The sequence below is a fragment of the Siphateles boraxobius genome, unplaced genomic scaffold (genome assembly GCF_051911475.1).
Source record: "Siphateles boraxobius isolate OS27281-9 unplaced genomic scaffold, OSU_SipBor_1 20, whole genome shotgun sequence".
In the NCBI taxonomy this organism is placed as follows: Eukaryota; Metazoa; Chordata; class Actinopteri; order Cypriniformes; family Leuciscidae; genus Siphateles; species Siphateles boraxobius.
Genome location: NW_027508811.1, coordinates 11,155,338 through 11,177,581, shown reverse-complemented (window position 1 = coordinate 11,177,581; position 22,244 = coordinate 11,155,338). Strand labels below are relative to the sequence as shown.

The following is a 22,244-nucleotide window of genomic DNA, read 5'->3' as shown; positions in this document are numbered from 1 at the left end:
AGAGTCTCTTTTACTCATCAAGTCTGCATTTATTTGATCAAAAATACAGTCAAAACTGTAGTTCCCTTTCGAGAGGTCTCTCCTATTGCGTAAGTAGCTTACGCTATGGGAAAACTCCTTTTCTCGAGAATATTGAAGTCTTTATGTAAAACGCATTGCAGCTGCACAGCTGACAGCAATGAACGAAGGCAGCTCGGTCATTGGCATAGCCCGCCAAGATGGGCGTGGCCAAGAGCTATATATTGGGCGCCCCGTCATGAGAGTTCTTTAGATTTAATCTCCTTCAGCGAACACCTTCTTCGTTGGATCCTCCGGATTATTGAAGCTTCGCCGTCGAAAAGCATACCAGCGGGATTTGCTACGAGGACGTCGGCACCTTCAGCCGCCTTCTAACGCGATCCTACTGAGCCATCCGGCGTACTGCTCACGCAAGTATTTACATCTGTTCGCTCTGCGACACTTGTAAAAGAGCAAATTTTCCAAGGCGTTGTTTCAAATGCCTTCCTGCGCGTCGTGCAGAGACCTTCTCCCGGACAGGGATCGTCACATCATCTGCGCTCGCTGCCTGGGCCGGGACCACGCAGAAGCTGCTTTGACCAAGGGCAGATGCCCCGAATGTGACGACCTGGGTCTCTCCGCACTGCGGGCTCGCCTCGCCGCTTTCGCCGTGAGCGAGCCCATCGCCGCCATCCCTCTGTTCGAGCCGCGCACTAAGAAAAAGCGCCGCTCACAGAGGCTTCCTGAACCTGAGCTCAGTGACGTCACGCCGAGCCAGTCTCCGCGTGCTTCACCGCCGCTCTTGCCTTCCCTACCGCCGGTTCAGTTCACCCAGCCGGACCCACACCCCTCTAGCAGAGCGGTGGGCCTTGTGACTTTCGGCGCGTCCGAGGACGACGGGGGAATGGATGACAGCTTGTCAATCGACGCTGCATCGGACGACTGGCCGGGCTCCACTCTCGACCCCGCCCCGTCGACGCTAGCTAGCGCGAGCGGGGGCTCCACCATGGATAGCGAGATTATCCACGTTCTCTCTAAGGCCGTGGAAGACCTCGGGCTCGATTGCTCTTCTCCCGAAGAACCAACCCGGAGCCGACTGGATGAGTGGTTTCTGCAGGGGCGCCAGCAGGCCCCTCGGCAAAGGCCTTCTCCCTTCTTCCCGGAAGTTCACGACGAACTCACCAAGTCGTGGAAAGCCCCCCACTCTGCGCGCCTAAAGCCTTCTTTTTCTTCCTCGCTCTCCTCTGTGGACGGCGCGAAGGAAAGAGGCTACGAGGGAACACCGCCCCTCGAGGAGGCCGTGGCCAATCATCTCTGCCCGCCCTCCACCACCAGATGGAAAGCCAAAGCTTCCCACCCTTCGAAGCCCTGCCGCACTACTTCAGCTCTCGCCGGTCGCGCCTACGCCGCCGCCGGCCAAGCTGCATCAGCGCTTCACTCTATGGCGGTACTTCAAGTGTTCCAAGCCAAGCTTCTCCGCTCTATGGACGAGTCTGGCCCCGAACCCGAAGCCTTTAAGGACCTACGCAGCGCGACTGACATAGCCCTGCGAGCCACGAAGGCCACCGCCCAGTCTATCGGCCGTGCCATGGCTAATTTGACTGTTCTCGAGCGCCATCTGTGGTTGACTCTGACTGAGATGAAGGACGCGGATAAGGGCGCCATTTCTCGACGCGCCTATCTCCACCAGCGGGCTGTTTGGACCGGCGGTTAAGGGTTTCGCCGAACGCTTCACTGAGGCCCAGAATGCTTCACAAGCTATGCGGCATTTCCTGCCCAAGCGCTCCAGCTCATCGCAGAGCAGACAGAGGCCGCCGCAGCCGCAGCGGGCTAGAACAGCCCCCACCGCCTCTCAGCCCGCGCCTCAGGCTGACGCTCGACGCCGCTCGCGCTCTCACAACCGCAAGCCGCCTTCTGAGCGACGGGGTCCTCGGCCCAAGATTGTGCTGAACCCCGAGCCTCGAAAGCCGTCCTAGCCACAAGAATGAAAAGAGAGAGTGCGTGTCTCGCAAAAGCCGGACCACTCTCTCTGCAAAAGCTCAAGCATTACCCAGTCCCCTTACAGGCGGCTGGATATGTTCATACAGCAGTCAATGGGCCAGTCACAGAGCTCGCTCACATGCAAACAAACGCCGTTTTTACGGCGACGCACAGAAAACACAAAAAGAGTCTTTTTCTGCCTGTGTCACTAAGGGTTCACATGTCCACAAAGTGTGCATTCCCAGATACTGTCAAAACAGTGCCAAATTCATTCCCAGCTCAAGCTGCGCACCCCATGAATGTAGATCACGTGCCTACGGTCATGTACGCACCACTACACACAAGCACTGTTCACACAGTTATAAATTAATCCCCAGTAAAAGCGGGAAACATTATAAAAGTGACGCGTGTGCCTACCACTGTTTATGCACCCCCACTTATAAACACTGTCCTTACAGTGTCAAACACAACCCCAGCCCAGGCTGCGAGTTTTACAGACACAGCGCCCGCTGCTGTAATCACACACGCGCCCATTCACTCAGCTGCTCAGCGCGCGCCCGCGCCTCTGAGAGCTATGAGCTCAGGCGATTCGCTGGCCGGGTCCCTGCGTCACAGCGGCCCGCCCCTAGCCTGTATTCAGCCCATATCTGTACACGCAGCGGCATGGGAAAATATTCCAGATATGCCGAAATGGGTATTGAATATAGTAAAGCACGGATACTCGCTCCAGTTCGCTCGCAGACCACCACGTTTTACGACTGTGGTCGAGACGAAAGTGAGAAAAGAGTGCTCACATGTTCTACGCACCAAGGTGCGCAAACTAATAGAAAAGGGCGCTGTGGAAACTGTTCCCCCCTCTCTGAGCGAGGCAGGTTTTTACAGCCGCTATTTTCTCGTCCCGAAAAAGGATGGCGGTCTCCGCCCCATCCTAGATCTCAGACACCTGAACAAAGCACTAATGATTCGCTCGTTCAGAATGTTAACAACCAAGCATATCCTCGCGCAAGTACGCCCAGGAGATTGGTTTCTCTCAGTGGATCTGAAAGATGCTTACTTTCACATTCCAATAGCGCCTCATCACAGGCCGTTTCTGAGATTCGCTTTCGAGGGACAGTCGTACCAGTACACAGTACTTCCGTTCGGCCTGTCCCTGGCTCCCCGTACATTCACGAAATGTATGGATGCAGCACTTTCCCCCCTAAGGCGAAGGGGAGTGCGAATACTGAATTATCTCGACGATTGGCTGATTCTAGCACAATCAGAGAGTCAGTTAATAACACACAGATCTTGGATTATCAGTCATTTAGAATGCCTGGGTCTAAGAATCAATTTTGCAAAAAGCATACTATCTCCCAGCCAGAGGATTTCTTTCCTGGGAATAGTTCTAGACTCGATGCAAATGACAGCGCGTCTCTCATCAGAGCGCGCGCTCACCATCCGGCGCCTTGCAACATCATTCAGAGCGGGCGCGCTCGCCCCGTCAAGCGGTTTCAGAGGATGCTCGGTCTCATGGCCTCAGCATCGGCCGTACTCCAGCTAGGATTGTTGCATATGCGCCCTCTCCAACGCTGGCTCAAGAGCCGCGTCCCTACTCACGCGTGGCGTTCGGGCCACCTTTTAATCAGAGCGAACCACGGCTGTATAAAAGCCCTGACGCACTGGAAAGCCGCCGACTGGTACCAGTCAGGCGTGAGTCTGGGTGTGAACACAAGGAGAAAGATGATAACGACAGATGCCTCCAAAATAGGTTGGGGGGCCCTTTACGAGGGCAGGCCTGTCTCCGGCTTTTGGTCAAACCCGGAGAAGCGCCTACACATAAACTGTCTGGAAATGAAAGCGGTCGCTTTGGCTCTCAGAGCCCTGCTCCCACAGCTGAGAAACGAACACGTCTTGGTCCGAACGGACAACATGACGGTAGTATCGTACATAAATCGCCAGGGTGGACTCAGGTCGAGCTCCATGCATTCAATGGCCAGGAGACTCATTTTATGGTCCCAGCACAACTTGCGCTCGCTGAGAGCAGCGCATGTGCCAGGTGCCCTGAACCAGGGGGCGGACATGCTATCCAGAGACAAAATTCTCCCAGGAGAATGGGCTCTCAACCCGCTGACGATTCACTGGTTATGGAAAACCTTTGGCAGAGCGGAGATCGACCTCTTCGCCTCCAAGGAGAACGCGCACTGCCCTCTTTTCTTCACGAAAAGCATGGATGCGCTCGCCCAGAGCTGGCCGAGCCGTCCCTTATATGCCTTTCCCCCGATCGCGATGCTACCGCAGGTCATCAGTCGGGTCAGAGAGGAGAAAAACGCAGTGCTGCTGATAGCCCCACTCTGGAAGAACCAAACATGGTTTCCAGATCTGATGCAAATGCAATCTGCACCACGGCCGATTCCACTGAGGCCAGACCTCCTCAGTCAGGCCAACGGGATGATATTTCATCACCGCCCCGATCTGTGGGCCCTTCATGCATGGCCCCTCAACGGGTTCCCAGGAACCTCACGAGCGGAGCACTAAAAACCATCGCTGAGGCGCGGGCGCCCTCCACGAGACGCTTATATGCCCAGAAATGGAAAGTGTTCAGTGTCTGGTGTAATGCCAAGGGCCTGAACCCTGAAACATGCGAGATTACGAACGTACTCGCTTTTCTACAAGGGCTTCTGGAGGCGGGCCGCGCCCCCTCCACGCTCAAAGTATATGTGGCGGCCATCACAGCATCACACGACCCTGTAATGGAACGTCCATTGGGAAGAAACGACCTAATTATTCGTTTCCTAAGGGGCGCTAGGAGGATGAACCCTTCACGCCCCCCCTCAGTGCCGATCTGGGACCTAGCTACTGTCCTAGACGCTCTTAAAGGGCCTCCGTTCGAACCACTCCGAACCGTGCACCTTAAACAGCTCTCGCTCAAGACTGCGCTCTTGCTGGCACTCGCCTCGGTCAAGAGAGTGGGCGACCTGCACGCGCTTTCGACAAGCGCTGCCTGCCTAGAATTCGGACCTAACGACTGCAGGGTCGTCCTTAGACCGAAACATGGGTATATTCCTAAAGTGCTCACCACTCCCTTCAGAGCACAGGTTATCTCCCTAACTGCGCTATCGTCCCCAGCAGACGAACACGACGCTAATCTACTCTGCCCCGTTAGGGCTCTCAGAGTGTATTTGGAGCGTTCTGCCCTATTCAGACAGACAGAACAACTGTTTGTATGCTTTGGCGGCCGTACGAAAGGTTCCGCCGTTTCAAAGCAGAGAATCTCTCACTGGATAGTTGAAGCTATAGCGCTGGCTTATGAAGCTAAGGGACTTCAATGCCCCTGGGGAGTCAAAGCACACTCCACCAGGAGTGTGGCTTCTTCCTGGGCATGGTCGAGCGGGATACCGATCGAGGATATTTGTGCGGCGGCAGGCTGGGCCTCACCGTCCACATTTATCAGGTTCTACAACCTACAGGTCCCGACACTGCATTCCAATGTACTATCAGCATGATGCTAGTTGAACTACGAGTTCGTATCTAGATTATGTATGTGCTTGTGTCACACTGAGCGCCTTCTAGCCGCTCTGTATTCTTTCCCACATATAAAGCTCGCCTCTGCCGGCTAGTTGGATGATAACTTTGCTTTTTTTCAGGGAACCGAGGTTACGTTAGTAACCGAGTCGTTTTGTTAAATGTTATTACAATTTAAAGTAACCATTTTTTGTTTTAATATACATAAAATGTAAATTATTCCTTTGATGGCCAAGCTGATTTTTTTCAGTTTCACGTGATCCTTCAGAAATCATTCTAATATGCTAATTTAGTGCTTAAGAAACATTTCTTTTTATTATTAATGTTAAAAACTGATGTGCTGCTTAATATTTTTGTGGAAGGAATGAGATATTTTTTGATCAATAAAAAAAGAACAGCATTTATTTGAATGTCTTTTTAATATTATAAATACTTTTGTCACTTTTTGTCAATTAAATGCATCCTTGTTGGATTAAAGTATAAATTTCTTTTTTTTTAAAAATCATAATTCAACTATGCTGGGGATGTGAACAGATGGGACTTAATATGTTTCCAGTGAAAAGCAATTTGTCAACACAGACAACAAAAATGCTACACATTGCGACATAGTCAGATCAAATTTAATGTTTAATATGCAGCTATATGGAGTGGGCTTTGTGTGGGCAAACCAATGAGATTTGGGTAGGGGTACCTAATACAAATAACTAAAAATCAACTGTCAACTGTCACATGTGGTTTATAGTTACGACAAAACTGGGGATGTTTCTTCATTGCTTAATTCAAGACAATGTTCATTTAAAGCTAAAGTATGACTTAAATATTTTGGCACAAACAAACATTAACTTCCTGTTATCCATTTACAGTCACACAACTGAAGGTGTGGAAGAGAGCATGACAAGTTTCACAGCTAATGGGCTGACTGTTACAGCTGATGAAGAATATTTGACCATTACCACCATGGCACCCTCTCCCCCAACCAGAAGCACCAGTGCTTTCTCCAGTGAACCGCCCGCTCCACCAGCCCTTTCTCTAGTATTGCAGAGCACACCTCCATCCTACCAGCAAGCAACTCAAGCAGCATCCCCAGCAGAACCTCCTGCCCAGCTCAGCGCCCCCTCAGTCAGCAACAACAACGGCTGGGATGATGATGAAGATGAAGATGACGAAGATCCCAGAGGGGTGAAGTCTGATTGCATTTGCCTATCCATAGTTTTCAGTCACATGGCTGGCGCGGAGACTTGGAGGGCGCAAACATCCATAGAACTGCAGCACAGGCCTGTCAATTTTCCTTGAATAGTTAGATCACCTCTCAAAAGAGGAAAAACATAAGTATGTCAACAAAATGTAAACAAAGTTTTGGGCACTTGTGACCCAATTGCAGCACTTGCTGCAGTATTTCAATCACTAAAAACAGCAGGACATTCTAATGTGCTTAATGTGAAAAACACTTAATGTGTCTTAATGTATTTAAACAGTGATTTTAAAATATCAAATTCAGTATTCAGTACTTATTGATTATGCATACTATATACTGATGAACCCAGAATATATGGTAAGGTATATATATGTATATATTGAATATAAGGTATATATTAAAATTGGTCTATTAATATCACTGTCTTAGTGCATTAGCCTTGTTTTACCCTCCAATTTGGCATTCCTATCCGGGTGTCATGTCACATGAAAACTATGAATTGATGAAGTCTTTAGATCGGCATTTCAGTGCTGCTCCAATGCTCCAAAACTCTGAATTTCTACTTATATTTAATTTATTTAACTCCTCAGACATTTTTGGAATAGTTTTTTTTTTCATATTTACTTTTTTGTTTTGTTTTCTGTGTAAGCGCCTTGAGAAGCGTGCTTTATAAAATAAAGCACTGCAGTATATAAAATAAAGTTTATTATCATCATCATCATGATTTAATGCTGGTCTAGCTAGTGAAATAGCATAGCCATGTTGTTCACCTTCTCATATGCTCTGTCTTGTTTTAGGACGTGCTGAAGGAGTTTGAAATGACTGTCTCACTGACCAAATCGTGGTGTGGCAGCTTCGGGTTTACAATAACCAGGAGTAAACTGGACAATTGCTATTATATCCAGGATGTCCTGGATAATCCGGCCAAAGCAGATGGCAGACTGAGGGCAGGAGACAGGCTTGTCATGGTACAGCTTTTCTCACAATTAGAAACACAATCACGGTTTTGACCATCTCTTTCTGAAGATTTGATTTGATTGTGCACAATTGCAACTTACATGAACAGTTCCAGCTCCTGTGTTAAGACTGAATTGGCATTATCAACTTATATTTGTTAGGTGAATGGTCACAATGTGACCAACGTTGCAGATGACGTGGCAATTGGCATCCTCAGGTGCTCCTCCAAAAGGCTGCACATGGTGCTGGGGAGAGCTGTGCAAAATTTACTGCCTCCACCACCACCTGACACCCTCCAGGACATTGTCATACCCAAGACTCCATCTGGACAACTGGGTGAGGAAATACTTGATAGTAGGATAAACTAGGTTAAGATCACATTACTCTGTAAGAATTTCAAAATGGAAAAAAAACAAAAACATTTTGAGGTGAAAGTGATTGTTTTAGAAACAGTAACCTTCTGACTTTTTGTATTTAATTCAAATTTATGATACTTTTGCATTTGTCTGTGCAGGTATTAAGCTAACAGGGGGCATTGGCAGCAAGTGGCAGGGGATTTATGTCCAGGAGGTGGTGCCAAGCTCCCCTGCTAGTGAAGAGGGCAGCATCCAGCCCAATGACAAGATTGTTTACATATGTGGGAAGTGCACCCTGGGAATGACACTGGAGGATGCGGTGAAAGTGTGTGAAAGCGCCCCACGCAAAGTCAGATTCAAAGCCATGAGGTGAGATTGATTAAGTAAAAACATTAATTACATGGTGTACACTGTAAAAAAAAATATGATCAATAAGTTGACAACATATAAGCAACTTTTTGTGTGTACGTTTTTCATTTTTTTTAATTAAATGTTTTTTTTCTTTGTTTCAGAGATGATCAACCACTGATACCAATGGATAAATGGAATGGTACATTTGAGCTGATCTTCTTGAATTACAGCAATAATTGTTTGAATCATAATCTATACAGAATATGAGGATGTGATTAAGTTTAATGTTTTTTTCTTCACTTTGAGAGTGTGTTTGTTGGTATTATTTAATCATATATGGAGTTACAGAGAGACTTTAACCTTCCCATGGGCGAAGTAACTGCTCTGGCTGTCAGTGGGGTGTGTTTTCTTTTGCTCTGGGCGTGTGAAGGCTCCGGCTGGGCTGCAGAGGGCAGTCGTGATCGACTTGTTTCAGTCTAGTCTGAAGTGACAGATATGAGGTGGAGAGCTTCTCCAGTGGAGGTCCAGAGCAGTCCAGGCCTTTACTGCACATTTTACTGGACACTGTCACATTTTGAGCACAGTGTCACCTCTTATTAGAGTGTCAGCCCTGAATAATATTTGATTCGCTTAATTTCGCTGTCATTTTGAACTTTTACTCTAATTATCCATATTGATATGGGCACCAGAATTAAAACAAAAGTATTAGATTAATAGCAAACTCTGATTTCTGGAGTAGCATATTTAAAATAAAAAAACATCCGTTTAGCCCTTAGCTTATCCCTTTTCTCCTCTTCAGGTTTGTTTGAATGGAAGAAGGAGAAAAAAGTCTGCCCTCGCCTCGAAGAGCCTGTGTCACCTGTCATGGAGTCAGCTGCTATGGATGGTAAAGCCTTTGGTTTCCTGTGTCTGTTGTCTGGGAGTTGTGGCATTAGATCTGTGCTGACAGACATGGCATGTCTTGCTCAGAGGGCAGCGGGGGCAGGATTAATTATTAGCGAGGGACATGGCCTCCTCTGGCCGATCAAAGTGCGCTTTCTTGTGTCTGACGAATAAAGGCCAGCTGATCTAGTGGGCATCCGGGTTGCTAGGAGACCGCAAGCCAGGAGGTCCGAAAGAGCTTGAAAAGGCTAGCACAGTTTACCTACCGTAGTACAGAGCAGGTCATCAACGCATCTCCCCCGGAAATGGCAGCAGAGGAGGGGGACGTTTGTGAGTTTGGGAATTGGTTGAAATTGCTGTGCACTTGGTTTCCTCATTTGGGTTGATTTTTGACTTTATTTCTGATTAACTCATTTCATTCATTTTGGCATTTGTTTAATGTCCTGCTCAGTTAAAGAAATGCATCTAAAATGTCTTCAAATTTTCTGACACAAAATCTCTCTCTTGTTTCTGGTACAGTTAAACCTGTCTCTGACAGTGTCGTGCAATTCAGGAAGAGGCTGTCCATCACATCGGAGCAGGAGGTAATTTTCCCTCGGCCTTGTTTTAGGCTGATGACATAAGTTGTAACATGACTCTTGCTTTGTAATCTCTATGTCATTCACCTCTAAATATCTTTGTAATCATCATCATCAGCTAGATAAATAGTTCATCATTAATAATATTACAATATTCAAAGAGCAATCATTTAAACCTTTCCTAGAAAATGAGTGTACATGTACTTGCATGTCTGGACCTGTCTAAGTACAATACTTCATAGCAAATGATACAATACTTCATATAGCAAATACAATTCTTCATATAGCAAAAGGTGATATTAAATAATTTACTATACACAACAAATGCTTCAACACATTAAATGCCTCTATTGCTTATGTGACTACAGCATACAATGTAATTACAGGAATAAATTACATTTTAAAATGTATTAAAATAGAAAACATTATATATAACAATATTACCATTTTTGATCAGATAAATCCAGCCCTCTTTCAAAAACATAAAAAATCATTTTAATTCAACTCCAATCTTTTGATCGCAAGTGTAGATGTACTGAACATTGATCCATTTGATCTAAGCAAATGGCTCAATTTCATCACATGAATAATGACAGTGTGGACAGTTAGTTCTAATGATTGGATTTAAAAACCAAATCGGATTTGTGTGCCATGTTAAAGGATATCCTGTATGAATTTCTTTATTCTGTTGAAAACAAAAGAAGATATTTTGATATTTCGTTGGTAACCAGACAGTTGACGGTAGCCATTGACTTCCAGGAGACAAAAATTACTATGGAAGTCAATGGCTACCGTCAACTGTCTGGTTCACCCTTCTGTCGTTGTTCCTCTTTTTTTCTGTAGAGCTGTATCCTCCAGGTAGAGTTCACCAAGCCTGAGAGAAGTGGGCTGGGCTTTGCTCTGGTGGGCGGGGTCAATGGGAGCTCACTAAGAGTGAAGGATATTTGCTGTGGGGGTGCGGCCGAGCTGGATGGTCGTCTCAGAGTGGGTGACATCCTTTTGGAGGTATGAGCAAATCATTCCCTCATTGATTTTTTTTTTTTTCCCATTGATAAACTGTGTAGTAGGTGTACCACATCTGTGTATGTTTTGCAGGTGAATGGTATCATTGTGTCAGGACTGAGCCACGGTAAAGTTGTGGATATTTTGCGGAAGGCAGAGGGCACGGTTCAGTTAACCATATGTAGGGACATCCTGCCAATGTTAACCTGCGGTTCCAGCTCCCCTGGTGAGGCCTCTCAGGAATTCAGCACATTCAATTCTGCAGGTCAGCAAGCCTGACACGCAAGCCCCGCTCTGTGTCTGTACTGTACTTGGTCATCTATTATGTCAGACTGGCAGCATCACTTATATATTCATATTCAATTGATAAAACTATAACCTATAATTTTTGTATTGCATGATGATAGAACAATATACAGTATAGGCCAATTAATGCCAATAGCATTCTCAATGGATATTACATTTTTTTGTTTGAATTTTGTCATTAGGTCCTTTTTTGAAAATTTCAACTAAATATTGAGTAGGTATAATCATGTAAAATATCAGTATGATTTAAAAAAAAGAAATTAATACTTTTATTCAGCAAGGATGCATTATATTGATGAAAAGTGACAGTAAAGACATGTATAATGTTACAAAATATAACTTATATTTAAAAAAATATATGTTGTTTTGAACGTTCAATTCATCATAGAATTATAGTTCCCACAAAAATATTAAGCAACTGTTTTCAACATAATAATAAGAAATGTTTTTTGAGCAGCAAATCGTCATACTGCAATGATGCTGAAAATTCAGCTCTACCATCACAGGAATAAATTACATTTTAAAATAGATAACCGTTATGTAAATTGTACTTATATTTCACACGATTACTGTTTACTGTATTTTTGACCAAAACAAATGCAGCCTTAGTGAGCATAAAATACTTCTTTCAAAACCATTTAAAAAAAATCTTAATAGCCATACATTTTTGAATGGTAGTGCATGTTCGATAATTTCAGCAATTCTGTGAACATATCATTTGTCATTATTAAATTATATTATGTAAATTATAGATTGTCAATTTAACTTACTTTACTGTGTATTAATTTACTGTGGTTAAATATGATTATTTTACAAATGTGATACATCAATTCATAATAATTAAAATATTAATATATGATCAATTTGATTACTGGTATCATGTTATTTATTCTGTTAATTTTTGTTTTTTAATTACATTTTAAATCACAATTTTGACTGCTTAAATATTTTATTGGCATTATATTTGCCACCCTTTCTAGATATCTGTATATCATCACTGCCTGTTGAACAGCATATTGTTGTTTAACTACTAGCACTGACACTTGTTAGAAACCGAGATATTCTTACTAATGTTTTAAAGGTCTCCTCCTGCTGTAATGCTTCATTTGCAGATATTAGAGCACAAACAGAAGCGCATGCAGATCGTGTGTCTTTCCAGACCTCAGGTTGTCCTGGACTTAGAGGGGAATGTGAGCAGGTATACATTTTTTTTCCCTTTACTGTCAAGTAAATATAGAAGTAAGTAAGCAAATAATGAGATGCTGACTTTTTCCAGTAAACTGAAAGTCCACCTCAGAACAGATTAGAGGACAAAAACCTAATCTAATAAATGACAAGTTCCAGCACCTAGCAAGGTTCGCCATAAAATTAATTAGCACTGCCTCCAATTTCTCTCAGAGGAAAACACTGAAACTCAGAAGACCGTAAGGGTGGCCCGAACTGAGTTAACTCATCACCTGTCTCCTCTTTCTCTCTTTCTCTTTCTCCTTTTTCTGTCTATCTCTTGCCTGTAGGAAAGTCGAAACTGTACACCTACCTGTCAGAGGTGTTGTCCGTCTCTGGGAGTTACTGACATGCTACAAGAAAGGTGAGTGTCACTGAATTCCTATAATTTTTTCTCAAATTTTTGTTGATGCAGCTGCTATATCACATGTGCCACTAAGAGTGGTGAGTTTTGTACAGAATGAGACCTGACAGATTGAATTAACTGAAACTTCGTTAAAATCATCCGCGAAAACTGTTCGTCTATTAACCCGTAAATGTGCATTGTATTATGACTTAACTTAAACCAGATCATAAGGACTGAATTTCATTGCTGTTTTTGTTTTGTATGTTTGTTTTTTTAACATAGCTCTCAAATGGAATCGCCACAGGGAGGCACTAAAGAGTCATTAATAAAATACAGGCCCAATAATCACAGCTTTGGCTTCTAGTTAGGCTGGCCTACATGCCACTCTTGTTATAGTACGCAGCACTTGCAATTAGCAGCTTTTTTACATTTTAGGTGGAAAAATCGCAGGAAAATCAGCCTTGCATGATAACAGGCCCCGGAACGTAGCAATGTGGTCAAGGTCTCTGCTCATTCCTGCCCCGTACCCCCTTCAGGACAGACCCCCAGAAGCAGCATCTAGAAAAATCTGCCATGAAAGCAGAGCATAGCGAGTCAGACGACTGGAGCAGTGATGAGGACGAGGATGGTGATGATGATGACAATGCTTCTCAGCCATCGCCTGCAGAGGCTTTTCCTCAAACAGGTAAATCAGACGTCTTCATATTTATTCATCATCTTAGTAATTCTACTCCATATATATTCATTATTTTAATATGATATAATATTTATGTTTTCATAAATCATTTTATGAAACTACAGTTTCAGACTATAATTAGTTGGGAAATACTGAGATATGATTGGCCTGTAGATTCAAGCATCTTAAAATAACTTTATTAAATTAAGGTCGACCAATCGTGTCAGAAGAGGAGCTTGCCAGTCTTGCAGTCATATCTCCTTCTAAGAATGGGCAGTACTCTGGCTCCAGGGTCAAAGCCCTCATCCAAGCCCTTGAACAGTTGGAAAAGCAAGATCTGATCAAAGAGTTTATGGTAGGTTCCTGTTGTTTACATCAAGACAAACAACTATATCTTCACAAGACTAAAATCGTTGATTGATACGAGCAGAAACATCCAATCACATTTTAATCACGTTTTATTTGAATAATTTTCAATAAAATGTTTCTGTTTTTTTCTGTATTTTTTATACGAATATAATGTATAAAACATGTTTTTTCTATTTTACCACATGATTAATTCAAGTGTGTAAATGAGAGAACTTGTATGGCTCTTTTTTTTTTTTTTTTTTTTTTTTTTTTTTACCAGGCTTTAGAGCATCTGAAACCCTCAGACAACTGCCTGGTTGGAAAAGCACCCGAAAACCGGGAGAAGAACAGATACAGGGATATCCTGCCATGTAAGTTCCTCTGTTTCTCCCATAATCCTCCACAAACCCTCCTTAGTTAGGACTTTTATTGCCGTTTTACAGTTTGTGAGCCTCACTTCTCATAAAAGAAGTTTTTGGGGGTACATTTTCACACCATTCTGAAACCACACGGACCACACACTGTACAAAATTTCCAGGAAACTGTGCACTAACAGTAATTCCTTGAATTCCTTACGATAAAAAGCTGTATGCCGTTTTACAGTTAAATCAATGTAGGGCTTGGTCAGTTTTTATGGTAAAAATCACTGTAAATAAAATAATAACCATCTTGTCCACTATGAACATGAGTATAATGTTTTACAATAGTAGTTTATTACACATAAATTGTCACACATCTTGTGTTTGAATTTGTTTTATTTTTAGTACATAATATTATTAGCATTAATTTATTATTACAATTAAATTATTTGTAATAAATTGTTCAGCTTTTTCTATAAATTCACAAAAATATACTGTAAATATACACAGTAAATTTCCAGAGCAAAGAGCATATGTTTAAATGTAGACAACATTGAATGTGGGGAGAGGAATGACCCCTGTATACATTTACCTGTAAACAGTGGAACACATGACACGCCAATTAAGTGCAATGTAACCAATCCCTGGTTATTTACTCCCGGGTGTCCTGCCAATGCGATATAAGATTACATTGCTGGTGTAGACGTCCGTTTGACTCAGTATTTCACACTCTATCTGCCACCTTATTGCGGCTTTCCGGACCTCCTCACCCATGTGGAGCCGTTTTCACACTGCGGCCACGCTTTTCCTGTTTGTACGGATTCAGCTTTTGCTGGTGTGAAGTGTAAGGAGGTCAGAGGCTGCGTGAGACGTTGTTTGCCCTTAGTTTAAAACATAACAGAACGCTGCAAACGTAAAGTCAAACAGGAGATGAGTGACTCATAGATCTGCTTTCACTGTTAATGGGAAACATCCATTCATGTGCAGTGTCAGAACGAGTATGCAGAGAATGGGCTGTAGTTGTATTGAAGAGAGCAGGTCTCTGTACAGAATAGGCACAATAAGGCGCTTCATGTGCTGGCAGGGGGCAGACTGGCCCTAGCCTGGCCCGGAGTGTTTGTTTATTATCACGGCAGCTCACTGGGCTTCTGTTCCCTGAATAAAGCGCCCAGGATTGAAAAGTGTGAGGCCCCTGGGACTTAACCACTGTTATTGCTGGAGGCAGTTCAAGGGCCGCAACCTTCTCCAGGAAGCTTGATGCCACCCTTTGTGGAGGCCGCTCCACACGAATTTACCTACTTCCAGTGACATACGCTTCCCCTTACATATGCCCCCCTTGTTCATCTTTTTCCCTCTCAGTTTCACTTTTCAGACCCTTTCCTTTCCGAGCTGTTGGACATGTTTTTGTAAGCAGCCCGCTTTTAGAGAGTTACAGCAGCAATCTCTTCAGCATCTTAACAGGCTACTAAAATTGGATCTACCTAAACTATTTTTTTTTTATATTGTTGTAACAGAAACTTTGAGCACAATTACTTAAAAATTTAAATCTCACCAGAACCTGACTGATGAACTCATAGCAGGTGAAATATGGGAAGATAATGTTCAAGATCAGGGCTATATTATATTATAGTATATATATATATATATATATATATATATATATACTTTACTGTTCAAAAGTTTGGGGTCGGTTAGAATTTAAAAAAAAAATTAAAATACTGTAAAAACAGTAATATTGTGAAATATTATAATTTAAAATAACAGTTTTATAGCTGTCATTTGAAACTGCTTCTGCATGCAGCAGGGAAGATGCATCTCCTAACTGCATTGTTTTAACATCGTTTAGTTTTTACCTAAAACCTACCCCATTCAGACGGTAATACACAAATATGGACATGTCCACATTCTATTGGTTTAAACAGCTCACCCTTTTACAGCAGATTCAGCTTTCAAACAAGTGACAGTCATGACCTACATATGATTTTCATGTACAATAATAAATCCTAAAATTAGTAACTTATTTTGGCATCAGTAACTCATTAGTAACTTAGTAACTATATCCCACGCAAGTAAACGTACATGTTCCTGTATTCAACATATTTGTTGATCCTGGAACAAAATTCAAATCAACCAATCAGATTTAAGGGACAAGTTTACAGTTTATGTCAAGTTTAGGTTTACAACCAGGGCTTCTACACCATTCTTATAAACCTATCATTTTCCTCTGATTTTAGGGACAAATAATGGGTTATTTGGTCAGGGGTAGGGATAAGGTTAGGAATAAATTTTCAGACAGGAATGTTGTTCCAGGATCAACAAAACATGTTTATCCAGGAACATGTCTTACAAGCTCTAAGGATCTCCCGTTCTTGACTCATTTTGAGTCAGACTTGTGAATTCAGTGAATTGTTAACCAGGGATTTGAATCAAGGAGTTGTTGAATCGAGAACAGATGCAATCTGATCGGTCCAATTCATGAATGAATCGTTCAGTGTAATTTGCAAACAGATTTAACAGGTTAATTGAAAATAACGAATTGGACACGGTTGTCGCGTCTTGGACCGGGGGATCATTTCTTCAGTTCAAAATAATGAGACACAACATGTTTTTATGAAATGCAGTTGGATATGCGTTGGAATGAAGTGAAGTAAAAGTAAAAATACTCTGATAAAATACAGATACTGTTTAATTAAATGCTGTTTCTGAATAAAAGTACTAATTTCTTTCAACAAAAAAAACCCCCAAATCTTACTGACCACAATCTTAGTGTATATATCAGCTTTTCTTTTCTTTTTTCCTTATAAAATTATATTTAATCAGTATGAAGCGTTCATTTAAGGTATTGATTGATAATGTTATTATTTTAACTTAAATAAATAGAAAATCAAGCAAAATTCGACTTATATAGTTACAAAAAATCAGTATTCATCTCACTGATTCGATTTCAGAGTATAAATGTTGCAATTTTAAAGTAAAGTCTCAAGTGTGCTGCATTGACCAACAAGCCACCTTGAGAATACTCTAGAACATTCTTCTCACCCTGCTCCCCCGTGTTCACTCCTTTTGGCTTTCCTGCCGCCATGACCTTGAGACCTTGTTTCATTTATCTGGAGCTATTTGCTGTACCTGGACACAATTTGTTCCTTCTCTATGGGGAAACCAACAACACTGCATTCTTGGTTTGTAGATTAATAACACTGTTGGCTACCAGAGCCAACAACAGCAATCACCTCATTACAGGAATGCTGAGGCCCCGTATAAATCTCCAAGCTGCATTTCAAATAAAAATTTGTTTGTGGTTTGGGAAACATACATTTGATAATAAAATACACAAGAGTTTGTTTGTTTGCTGGATTTTGACTGAATCTTAAAACAAAAAATTTGTATACTATACCTTCTAGTTTTCATAATAAGCACTCGATGGTTTAGTTGCCCGGTGGGAATTGAGGTGTCATAGAAAGTTTAACTGTTGTTCTCTTATCCTATATTATTGCCAAATAACATGCATGCCTGTTCAAGCTCAAATGTACTAGGATTTTGGGCCGAGGCAAATACATTTATCATTACAGCAGAAGTAATTGCTTGGTTTTTAAATGTGAGTCTGCATATTAAAATTAATTAATCACAATCTACAATCCCTGTTTCTCTCTACTGTTTGAACAATCAGATGATAAGACGCGTGTTCCTGTCGGAGAGAACGAGGGCTACATCAATGCCAGCTACATTTGTTTGAAGGTGGGCACAGAGGAGCTCTTCTACATCTCTGCTCAGGGCCCTTTGCCTGGCACTCAGGATAACTTCTGGCAGATGGTGTGGGAGAACAAGTCTGATGTTATCGCCATGATGACCCAAGAGGTGGAACGTGGCCGGGTAAAATGCCACAAGTATTGGCCTGGAAAACTTGATGTTCCCAAAGAAACCAGCCGTTACCAGCTCTTCCTGGATAACTACCAGATGCTTGGCTATTTCCACATCAAGGTCATCAAGATGGTGGAAAAAGAGGTTAGGGGCATGTACCTGATGGAAATATTGCATCTCATCCAAAAATACCTTTTTCTTATTGTGACCTTTTCAGTGTAATATCCACCATTTTAAAAATCACAGTCAGGCTATGCCTTCAACATCCTTAAAACAAGATAAATGTATCTGAGATCCAAAATTGTATAAGGTATTAAGAATAATAAAATGATGCTAAGCAAGAAAAATAAAAATTCTTTCATTTTCAACTGCTTTTTTCCAGCAAAAATATGTGTAAATATTTTTATGCAACTCATTATTGACCTGTGTGCCTTTCCAGAGTGGAGGCGTTCACTTTGTGAAGCATCTAAAGTTCACCACATGGCCAGACCATGGCACTCCTCATTCCTCCGAGCAGCTGGTGTGCTTCATTCGCTACATGAGGGCTATACACTCTAAAGGGCCTATCACAGTCCACTGCAGTGCAGGCATTGGCCGAGCTGGAGTCCTCATCTGCACTGATGTCATCCTCAGTCTCATTGAGAAAGACCTAAGTGTAGGTATTTTCCACACACAAGTATAGCATTAACAATAAGCTTAAAACAATAGATCATCTATATATGAAAATGATCATTCATTTAAATGTAAATAATGCCAGAATTCTATGGAAGATTGTTTCCACGCACGGAATTAAAAATAAAAAGTAATTGCGGCTTTTTATCTCACAAGTCTGACTTTTTTTCCTCTCAATTGTGAGTTTATATCTCACAATTTGGACTTTATAACTCGCGATTGTGACATTAAGGTAATAATTGCTAGATATAAACTCGCAATTGTGACATTTTTCTACCAATCGCAGGTTTACTTGGAATTCTGTCTTTTTTTCCTCAGAATTTTGAAATATAAACTTTGAATTGTGAGGAAAATATCAAAATTGTGAGAGAAACTAGAAATTAAAAAAAGTAATTCAAAGTCTTTCAGAATGTCATATTTTGCATTTTTATGAGATATAATCTCGTAATCGCGAGTACTGTAAATTTTTACACATTAATTATGAGCAACTAAATCTATGTACTTCTGTTTTGCTCCCGTAGATTAATGTGAGTGACATAGTAAAGGAAATGAGACTCCAGCGGCACGGCATGATTCAGACCAAGGTGAGTAAATCTGGACATTCAGTAAGAATGTTTCCTTCAGGTGAATATATAATCCTCTAGGGCACATAGTCTCTCAGCCAATGAAAAAAACAAAACTAAAAAAACTGTCAATCATTAGTTGGCTTTCATTTATTTAATTAGCTTTTAATTAGCATCAAAATGGGGTTGGGAAGAATACAATACTTATCTTCTGTGTTTATTCTGTGTGCATTACCCTTCTTCTGAATGTATAGAAGAGTTGAATAAACTTAATGGAGAGGTTTTGCCATTCTTCTCTCTGATTACAGGAACAATACCTCTTTTGTTACAAAGTCTGGCTGGAGGTGTTACAAAGCATCTCACTTCTTCATGGTCACCACTGCCAAACCGAAACCTGTTCATTAACGCATCCTTACAGTCCTTAAAATCTTACAAGTGTCTCAGAAAGGCAACAATATATGTGTCTTGGAGTGGCAGACATGGTGATGTGTTGATCGTGTGTGTCTGATATAGTACGACCACTAGTTCTATTAATCGAATATTGAATATATCATAGGAAATATGGTAGATATTTTCATTAACTGTGCAAAGTCCCTGTGTGATCTGATATATATTTTTGTACCATTTTGGCTTAAAAACACTGATTTCATAGCCTTTCTGGACTCCTAGTCATTTTGCCTTGAACAAGTTTTAGTTTATTTAATACAAGAGTTATGCACAATAATTAATTCAATTCAATTAATTGAATTAATCAATTCATTAATTATTGAATTCACTTAACTTATTTTGCACATTTTAAAGAATTTACTATTCAGCCTCAAACCATTATACAAAATGTATGTTTTGAATACTGATCCAAACTGAAGTTTGTCAAAATTTTTCTGATTTTCTTACAGAATTGCATTGTTTTGATTTGTCAGTATTGCAGTGTCTGATTTTAGTAGCCGCGAGAGAGGTCATCTTCATTCAAAATAATTTTTACACTCAGAAGAACCAGCTGCTGGACAGATACTTTTAGCAAAGTGCCTTTTAATTTCTCTACATGTGGGCAGTTTACCGCTCATCTTTCTTTATCTGCACTCTTCTAAAATAAAAAGCTGTTTTCCCTTTTAGTCAACATTAGGTCAGAGAAGGAGGAATTAACCCAAAGAAATAGGACTGATTCTAAGAGATTACAAACTACAGCCTTCTTGTATAGCTTCTGAGGGTCTGCCAGCAGGCATAATCTCTTGGAAACCAGTATTTGTTTTGGACAGCATAGCAAGTATCTGCTTACACTTGTAATGGAGAAAGAACGCTTGCAGTAAACCATCGTAAGACATCAGACTCACAATATTAAGCAACAAATGTGTGAATGGGTTGGAAATGGCAATGGACCAATATTCTGTGATACTTTAGTACTTCTCACTGTTGAGCTTTATGCAAAGCAACTGCACAATAATTTGCAGCACACTAATGTCTTAAACTGAGTTTATTATAGAATATGAGCACATCAGAGCTTTTAAAAGGGGTAAATCGTCCCATTTGATCTATAGCCGTATATTTATTTGCATTAATTTTCCACGGGCTTTGTGAAACATGATCAAACTACTATATTACTGTATTTCACTATAAATTATTAACCTTGTACTTTGATGGAAACCTCAATTATGAGCTATAGTTATATGTATCAGAAATGTAGGCCTATTACTCTTACTGTACCCATTTTTACAAATAAAAACAGTACATCATTGTATTTCATGTGTTTCAAAATAATGTATGACTCTTATGAGCTGGTTCTTTTAGTGAATCCAACACAGAGTTTACAACCAACTGTGACTCACTGTCATTACTGGATTTTCATGACAACGTGTAGTTGAAGATGCACATGAGTTTCGTCTAGTATTTGACCAAAAATAAATCCAGGAAATGTTTTTTTTTTTTTTTTTACTGAAGTATTGTTGTGTAGTCTATTATAGGATTACATTTATGGTGCCTCTAAAATGAAAAAAACATTAATGAAAAATCAGTTAATGAAAAACCTGGAATCGTTAAGAGGAATCAGAACTGTTAAATTCTTTTACTTGTTCCATCGCTAATATTCATATTCACCACCAATTCGATAAGAAAGTTCTAAAACACTTATCCTAGGTGCACACTGAATCAGTATTATTTCAGCACAGCTCAGAAGCCTTTCTTCCTGCACTTGATCTGTACACATCCTGAGGATTCCAGTTGTCATTGCGGCCACACTGTGGATGATAAATTTCAGGAGAAAAAAAACAGAATCTTTACAGCCAACGCCGTGGCACACAGGGCAGAGTGTTCCCACTCTGCTTTTACTGCAGAGTAAACACCACCTCGGCTCTCACATGGGCTCTTGTGACAGCATGGAAAGCCTTTTGACCTTGTGGAAGAGGAGGAAAGCCTTCAAAGCCAAACATTTGTGTGAAAACACGATTGGCGAGTTCTTCTATTCCAGGCCTTGTTGATATTGTGAATAATAGCAGCCATTGCTTGAATTGTCTTCAACTTTTTGTAAAGAGCAAAACCACAATTGAATGATAATTTCACATCAGGTTGTTCACTATTATCATTAATTTAACAATCACTCTTTGTTGAGAAGCTACCTTAATGTGTTGGAAACGAAACACTCTTTCCCTTGCTGGTGTGATTTTAGGCATGTTTTGCAATAATAAGAACCCATCTGGATTTCATTATTGCTTCTGTTTTCTTCAACGTGTTCTCAAATGTTTTCAATTAGTAAGACCAACAACACCACTGTTGCCTGATAGTAAACATAATGTGTTGGTGGTTAATTGTAATGTTTTGTAGTTGTTGGCAATCCTATCATCATCTTTATTTACATACACCCATTTACAGAGTGACAAAAAATAACTATTCTATGAAAAAACATTTTTTGACAACATCAACACGCTGACATAAAGCAATTGCTTTAGCAAGGCCTGATTTAGTGCACTTGCAGAAGGAAACTGGCAGAGGATGTGGTTCTGACATACTCCAATCATTGATCATGCAACTGAAACCACATGTGCGGAAATTTGAACATACTTTAGGAATTAATATAAGACCCAACCAAGCTCATCTTTCAGT

General features: G+C 41.3%; 1 protein-coding gene across 4 annotated transcripts in view; it reads left to right on the top strand.

The window, feature by feature from the left end:
- The window catches only part of ptpn20 (protein tyrosine phosphatase non-receptor type 20), a 40,782-nt gene extending 19,896 nt beyond the window's left edge, over window positions 1–20,886 (top strand). For 2 of the 4 annotated variants that reach the window (XM_077236732.1, XM_077236733.1), the window contains exons 30-47: window positions 6,342–6,657; window positions 7,471–7,641; window positions 7,792–7,966; window positions 8,145–8,355; window positions 8,499–8,536; window positions 9,137–9,223; window positions 9,739–9,803; window positions 10,641–10,802; window positions 10,893–11,064; window positions 12,218–12,303; window positions 12,620–12,693; window positions 13,212–13,360; window positions 13,561–13,706; window positions 13,980–14,070; window positions 17,726–18,060; window positions 18,356–18,571; window positions 19,110–19,172; window positions 19,460–20,886. In XM_077236732.1, coding sequence (XP_077092847.1) covers window positions 6,342–6,657; window positions 7,471–7,641; window positions 7,792–7,966; window positions 8,145–8,355; window positions 8,499–8,536; window positions 9,137–9,223; window positions 9,739–9,803; window positions 10,641–10,802; window positions 10,893–11,064; window positions 12,218–12,303; window positions 12,620–12,693; window positions 13,212–13,360; window positions 13,561–13,706; window positions 13,980–14,070; window positions 17,726–18,060; window positions 18,356–18,571; window positions 19,110–19,172; window positions 19,460–19,576 — 2,674 coding nt within the window. In that variant the 3' untranslated portion in view covers window positions 19,577–20,886. The other 2 variants (XM_077236735.1, XM_077236734.1) reach the window with 2 other exon arrangements.
- Window positions 20,887–22,244: the final 1,358 nt, after the last annotated feature.